This window comes from Meleagris gallopavo, chromosome 2, assembly GCF_000146605.3.
Source record: "Meleagris gallopavo isolate NT-WF06-2002-E0010 breed Aviagen turkey brand Nicholas breeding stock chromosome 2, Turkey_5.1, whole genome shotgun sequence".
Taxonomy (NCBI): Eukaryota; Metazoa; Chordata; class Aves; order Galliformes; family Phasianidae; genus Meleagris; species Meleagris gallopavo.
In genome coordinates, this window is record NC_015012.2 from 103,408,388 (window position 1) to 103,415,196 (window position 6,809).

General features: G+C 64.7%; 1 protein-coding gene across 1 annotated transcript in view; it reads right to left on the reverse strand.

Moving 5' to 3' along the window:
- Positions 1-161: 161 nt before the first annotated feature.
- DPYSL5 (dihydropyrimidinase like 5) overlaps positions 162-6,809 on the reverse strand; it is a 7,099-nt gene continuing 451 nt past the window's right edge. The window contains exons 2-12 of the mRNA XM_010708131.3: positions 6,107-6,371; positions 5,266-5,424; positions 4,722-4,901; positions 4,580-4,648; positions 4,438-4,482; positions 4,277-4,352; positions 4,031-4,187; positions 1,497-1,638; positions 1,269-1,411; positions 987-1,194; positions 162-503 (exon numbers count right to left, since the gene is read on the reverse strand). Coding sequence (XP_010706433.1) covers positions 177-503; positions 987-1,194; positions 1,269-1,411; positions 1,497-1,638; positions 4,031-4,187; positions 4,277-4,352; positions 4,438-4,482; positions 4,580-4,648; positions 4,722-4,901; positions 5,266-5,424; positions 6,107-6,367 — 1,767 coding nt within the window. The 5' untranslated portion in view covers positions 6,368-6,371 and the 3' untranslated portion in view covers positions 162-176. The remainder of the gene's footprint in view (positions 504-986; positions 1,195-1,268; positions 1,412-1,496; positions 1,639-4,030; positions 4,188-4,276; positions 4,353-4,437; positions 4,483-4,579; positions 4,649-4,721; positions 4,902-5,265; positions 5,425-6,106; positions 6,372-6,809) is intronic.

The window sequence follows — 6,809 nt, forward strand, 5'->3', positions numbered from 1 at the left end:
CAGCACCACTCCCACCCTCTCCGACACCATGGGAGCGTGGGATGGGGATGGGGATGGGATGAGGTCAGCCCCTGCCCGGCCCAGGAGCCTTGGGTGCTGCATACAGGGAAGGGGGGGGAGGTATAGGGGGGGTGTACGGGGGGTAGTACTGGGACAGCTGGGGAGCACTGGGACGCTCAGGATGCACTGGGACGCTCAGGATGCACTGGGATGCCCAGGGCTGTACTGGGATGCTCCAGGTTGGTGGCGTGGTGTGGCTGGGGAGGCATTGGGAAGGCCAGGTTTGTCCCTGGGGTTACACTGGGGTGCCCTGGGGGTGCCGGGCCCCTCTTACCGGACAGGCTGAAGCTGGACTCGTGCAGGTCCCTCATGCCCCCGTGGCGCGTGGCAGGCCGGGTGGGCGTATCAGCCAAGGGTGTCCCCGTGTCTTTTTTCCCCGCGTGGACCACTGCTGCCACGTCCCCCAGGTACGGGCTGCGGTCCACGGCCCTCGGCTTTAAGCTCTGCCGGGAGATGGGGAGGGAGAGGGGGGAGAAGCACAGAGCGGGGGGAGCTGTGAGCTGAGCCCATCTGGGGGGCTATGGGGTGGGTGTGGGGTTATGGGGTGGGCGTCGGGTTGTGGGGTCTCCCTGCAGCCATGGGGTGGGCGTGGGGTGCCCCTTGGTGTGTGGGATGGAGATGGGGGGGGGTGGTCTGTGGTTTATGAGGAGGAGGTGGATGGCCCTGCTGGTTCTGCCCCGTGCCCCCCTGCAATGCCATCCTCCAGAGCAACACCACCCACGCCCCCAGCAATTGTCCTGGTGCCGTGGTGTGGGGACACGATGGGGAGATGAGTGGGGATAGGGTGGAGATAGAGGTGGAGGTGGGGATGGGGATGGAGATGGGGATGGAGATGGGGATGGAGATGGGGATGGAGATGGGTCCCATCCAGACCATGGCACAACAGCACGGTGCCTCTGCTGCCTGCATGTCCCCATGCCCCACACCTTCTCGCGCTGCACCAGCTTCTTGTAGACGCAGTCGGGGAAGGAGCGCAGCGGGCAGAAGCGCCCGGTGCCCTCGGCACACATGAAGACTCCGTTCTCGTAGACCACGCGCCCGCGGCTGATGGGGACCAGCGGCACGCCGTGGCACCGCATGTTCTCATACAGGTTGATGTCCCCTCCCTGTACTTGGGTGCTGGCCGAGATGGTCCTGGCGGGCGAGAAGCGGGGTGCTGAGCGGCGCCCCGTGGTGCCATCCCCGCCACCGCCGCGCCCCACACCGACCTGGTGGCCTCGGGGTCCCACACCACCACGTCGGCGTCGGCGCCGGGCACGATGCGGCCCTTGCGGGGGTACAGGTTGTGCAGCTTGGCCGCGTTGGAGCTGGTGACGGCCACGAAGCGGTTCTCGTCCATTTTGCCCCCCACCTGCGGGGTGGGAGCGCGGTGAGGACGTGCCTCCCCCGAGGGACGGGCCGTATGCCACCCATAGGGCTGCAGCCCCTGCACGCACCACGCCGCGCTCCCAGATGATGTTCATGCGGTCCTGCACCCCACTGACACCGTGCGGGATCTTGGTGAAGTCCTCGCGGCCCATCGCCTTCTGCTTGGCGCTGAACGGGCGGTGGTCCGAGGCCACCACGTTCAGAGTGTCACTGCGGGGAATGGGCATGGAGGGGCTGGGGGTCATCGCTGGTGGGGGGGCATGGGGAGAGGGGTTCCGTGCAATGGGGTGCTCAGGAGTGGTGCAGAGGGGTGCCTGTGTGCTCAGAGGGGGACATCCATGCATTGAGGTGCTCAGGGATTGGGGCTTCCGTACAGTAGAATGCTCAGAACCTATGGAGCAAGGTGCTTGGGGAGCTGGGCACCCATGCAATGGGATTCTTGGGGGCAGGGTGCTTGGAGAGTGAGGTGCTCATGGATTGGGACACCCACGCATTTAGGTGTTCAGGGAATGAGGCTTCCATGCAGTAGAGTGCTCAGGACCTGTGGAGTGGGGTGCTTGGGAGCTGGGTACCCACGCAGCGGGATGCCTGGGGAGCAGGGTGCTTGGGGAGTTGAGCACCCACAAAGTGGGGTTCTTGGGGAGTGGGATACTCATGCAGTGGGGTGCTTGGAGGGTTGAGTGCATGTGGATTGGGACATCCATGCATTGAGATGCTTGGGGAGTGGGGCTTCCATGCAGTAGGGTCCTTGAGGAGTGGGACACTCATGCAGTAGGGTACTTAGGGAGTTGGGTGCTCGTGGATTGCAGTGGCATGCTTGGAGAGTTGGGTGCTTGTGGATTGGGACACCCATGCACCGAGGTGCTCAGGGAGTGGGGCTTCCATGCAGTGGGGTGCTCAGGAGCCATGGAGTGCGGTGCTTGAGGAGCTGGGCACCTGTGCTATGGGGTGGTGACGGGGTAGCGGGGTGCTGTTGATTGGGACAGTCATGCACTTGAGGGTACTACAGGGAATGGGACTCAGTGGGGTGCTCAGGAGCCATGGAGCAGGGTGCCTGGGGAGCTGGGCATCCACAAAGTGGGGGTCCTTGGGGAGTGGGATACTCATGCAGTGGGGTGCTTGGAGGGTTGAGTGCATGTGGATTGGGACACCCATGCATTGAGGTGCCCAGGGAGTAGAGCTTCCATGCAGTAGAATGCTCAGGAGCCATGGAGCAGGGTGCTTGGGGAGCTGGGCACCCATGCAGTGCGGTTCTTAGGGAGCAGGGTACTTGGAGAGTGAGGTGCTCATGGATTGGGATACTCACACATTGAGGTGCTCGGGGACTGGGGCTTCCATGCAGTGGGGTGCTCCGGACTCATGGAGCAGGGTGCTTGGGGAGCTGGGCACCCACACAGTGGGGCTCTTGGGGAGGGGGACATTCATGCAGTGAAGATCTTGGGGAGGAGGACACCCATGGAGTGGGGTACTCGGGGAGCAGGGTGCTTGGAGAGTGGGGTGCTCGGATAGTGGGCTATCTGTGCAATGTGGTGGTGGGGGAGTGGGATTTTTGTTGATGGGACACCCACACATTGAGATGCTTGGGGAATAAGGCTTCCATGCAGTAGAGTGTTCAGGATCCATGGAGCAGGGTGCTTGGGGAGCTGGACACCCTTGCAATGGGATGCCTGGAGAGCAGGGTGCTTGGGGAGTGGGGTGCTCAGGGTGTAGGGCATCTGTGCAATGGGGTGCTTGTGGACTGGGACACTCACACACTGAGGTGCTCAGGGAGTGGGGCTTCTGTACAGTGGGGTGCTCTGGACCCACGGAGCAGGGTGCTTGGGGAGCTGGGCATCCATGCAGGTGGGGTTCTTGGGAGTGGGACAGTCATGCAATGGAGTTCTTGGGGAAGGGGATGCTCATGGAGTGGGGTGCTTGGGAAGCATAGTGCTTAGGGAGCTGGGCACCTGTGCAATGGGGTGGTGGGGGAGTGGGATTTTTGTTGATGGGACATCCATGCATTGAGATGCTTGGGGAGTGGGGCTTCCATGCAGTAGGGTCCTTGAGGAGTGGGACACTCATGCAGTAGGGTACTTAGGGAGTTGGGTGCTCGTGGATTGCAGTGGCATGCTTGGAGAGTTGGGTGCTTGTGGACTGGGACACCCATGCACCGAGGTGCTCAGGGAGTGGGGCTTCCATGCAGTGGGGTGCTCAGGAGCCATGGAGTGCGGTGCTTGAGGAGCTGGGCACCTGTGCTATGGGGTGGTGAGGGAGCGGGGTGCTTGTTGATTGGGACACTCATGCACTGAGGTACACAGGGAATGGGACTCAGTGGGGTGCTCAGGAGCCATGGAGCAGGGTGCTTGGGGAGCTGGGCACCCACAAAGTGGGGGTCCTTGGGGAGTGGGATACTCATGCAGTGGGGTGCTTGGAGAGTTGGGTGCTTGGGGAGCTGGGCACTCATGCAGTGGGATGTTTGGGGAGTGGAGTGCTCAGGTACTGAGGTGCCCATTCAGTGGGGTGCTCAGCAGTAGGACAGCCAGGGAGCAGGGTGTTTGGGCAGCAGGGCACCCAGGGTCTGGGAATGGAGCTGGGGCGCCTCAAGGTGCCCGGGTGGGGGTACCTGGCAAGCAGGCTGAGGAGGTGAGCGGAGGTGTTGGTGTCGAGGCGCAGCGGGGGCACGGTGACATAGGCGGCGGCGTGGAACCAGTCCTGGTGGTAGTAGTGCAGCCCCGTCAGCGTGGCGTGCGCCGTCGTCGTCTCCGCGTACACAGCCTTCCCTGCAGGAGGGGCACGGTGTGGGGACGGGGACGTGGACCACGCACGTGCCCGTGTCCCAGTGCACGTCCCCGCAGCTCCCCCGGCATACCCTGCATCTTGGCGGCCGCGATGACGTCCCCCGCCGCCATGCTGGAGACGTTCACCAGGTAGACGGGGCAGTGCGTCTGCGGGCAGAGCCGCCATGGGGTGACACGGGGACCCCCGAGTTGGGGGCACCGCCCGCAGCCCCCCACGGAGTGCAGCACTCACCCTGTTGGCGATGGTGATGGCGCGGTGCGTGGCCTCCGCCTCCAGCTGTGGGGAGAGGGAGCACGGCATGGTACCAGGAGGGGGGACAACGGAGGCAGAGCATGGAGTGGGGACAGCCTCCACCCCCCCTCCCCGCACCCACCTCCTCAGGCCGGCTGATCTCGATGCCCTCAGGCCCGGTGATGCCCAACTCCAGCGCTTCCTTCGCTCCCTGTGGGACACAGCACAGTGTTGTGGTGTCACCGTGTCACTGTGTCACCCCATCTTCGCAGCCTCTCGCCCACCTCAGCCACCAGGTCCCCGTTCTCGGCGTGCACGCGGGCGATGGCCCCGATGTCCCGGCAGGCACGCAGAGCCTGGTACAGCTCCCCATCCCGCAGCATGTACAGCTCCTTGTAGGCCAGGAACATCTGGAAGGAGTTCACTCCCTTCTCCCTCACCAGCGTCTCCATCTCCGCCTTCACCTGCAGTGGGGGCACAGCGGCTGCGGACACCCCCATATGGGGCAGGGCCCACACATCACCCCATGGGATGGGGACAGAGTGGCTCTGGGGCACATGGAGCTATGGGGTGGGTGCAATGTGGACCCATAGCTGGGGGCTGTGGCAGAGTGGTCAGAGCACGTCCCATGGGGCAGGATGCAGGTGGCTCCTGCGAGGCCACCGAGTGTCCCCTCTCCTTGGGGTGGACACAATGGGGACCCACGTCATCCTTAGTACAGTGACACACCGGTGCCTTGGGGCACCTCTGGCTACGGGGTAGGCGCAGACGGGCACAAGGGAGGCTCAGCGGGGGGAATCCCACCCACCCCATGGGGGGGTCACCCACCTGCGGCGCCCACCAGGTGACACCCACATGCAGGGCGTAGTCGCAGCACACCTGGGGGTCTGCAAGCGCTCGGCACCGCTCGAAGGCATCCACCAGCGAGCGCTCCTTGGCGGGCAGCACGTGGCCCAGCACCATCGTCGTGCCCCCCACCAGCGCCGCCTGCGGGGACACGGTGGGGAGATGATGGGGCGATGGCCCCGTGTCACCCTGCAGTGCTAAGCCACAAAGCCACAAAGCTGCTTTGGCGGTGGCACCGCGCCGGGTGTCACCACTGTCATTGTGTGTGCGCCGCGGGGATGGGGACAGGGACAGACGGCGCTGCCCCACACAATGGAGCTCTGTGCAGGGGATGGGGCTGTGCTGGGAGGAGTGGGGCTGGGGGTGGGGGAGGGACTCACGGCACTGCTGAGATTTATGGCATGGATGGAATCTAAGGCAAGGTTGGGACACACGGCATGGCACAAATGGGACCCATGGCATGGCTGAGACCCGTGGCATGGCTGAGACCTGTGGCATGGCCGGGACCCGTGGCATGGCACAACTGGGACCCACGGCATGGCTAAGACCCATTGCATGGCTGGGACGCACAGCATGGCTGGGACACACAGCATGGCACAGCTGGGACCCACAGCATAGCACAACTGGGACCCGTGGCATGATTAGGACCTACAGGATGACTGGGACCTATGGCACAGGTGGGACCCGTGGCATGGAGCCAGGGCACGGCCAAGACCTACAGCACAACCATGTGCTGGATCCAGCAGTGACCTCTATGGGGCAATGACCCAAATGGCTCCAATCCACCCCTCCTTGCACCCTTAAGCCCCACGGCGCGCCCCACCTTGGTGCCGTGGTAGAAGTCATCGAGGCAGGTGGCGTTCATGAAGGTCTGGTGGAAGTGGGTGCTGGTGTCGATGCCGCCGGGGATGACCAGCTTGCCGCTGGCGTCGATCACCTTGGCACCACCGGGGATCATCAGCTCGCGCCCCACTTGCTGGATGATGCCGTTCTCGATGTAGACGTCGGCCTCCATGGAGCAGTCGTCGTTCACCACCTTCCCCCCCTTGATCAGGATCCGCACCGAGGCCGCGTTGGCGAGCATGGCGCTGCGGGCACGGCGTGGGGCAGCGGGGTGCCCCCGGGGTCAATGGGGCGCTCCGTAGGGCCGGCACCACCCGCACGCAGCCGCAGCCCCACGCTAACCCCATAACCCACAGCCCCACGTCCTATGGGGCGGCTCCGCCTCCCGCCACGGGGACGCCCGGCGCTCCGCCCCATAGCCCCCAGCCCCACAGCAGCTGAGCATCCCAGCACTGCGGCTCGGGCAGCTGCCCGGGGTGGGGCCACGGGTCTGACCCACGCCCCGTAGCACCGGGAATGCCATTACCCGCACAGCCGCTCCGCTCCGGCCCCGCGCAATGGGGACGAAGAGTCAGAGCCCTACGAGGCAGACCCACAGGGACAGACCTCGCGGCGTGGGGCAGACGGATGGGGACGTGGGGACGCCCCGGGTGGCAGCGGCTGCTGCGTCGCAGCCCGGAGAT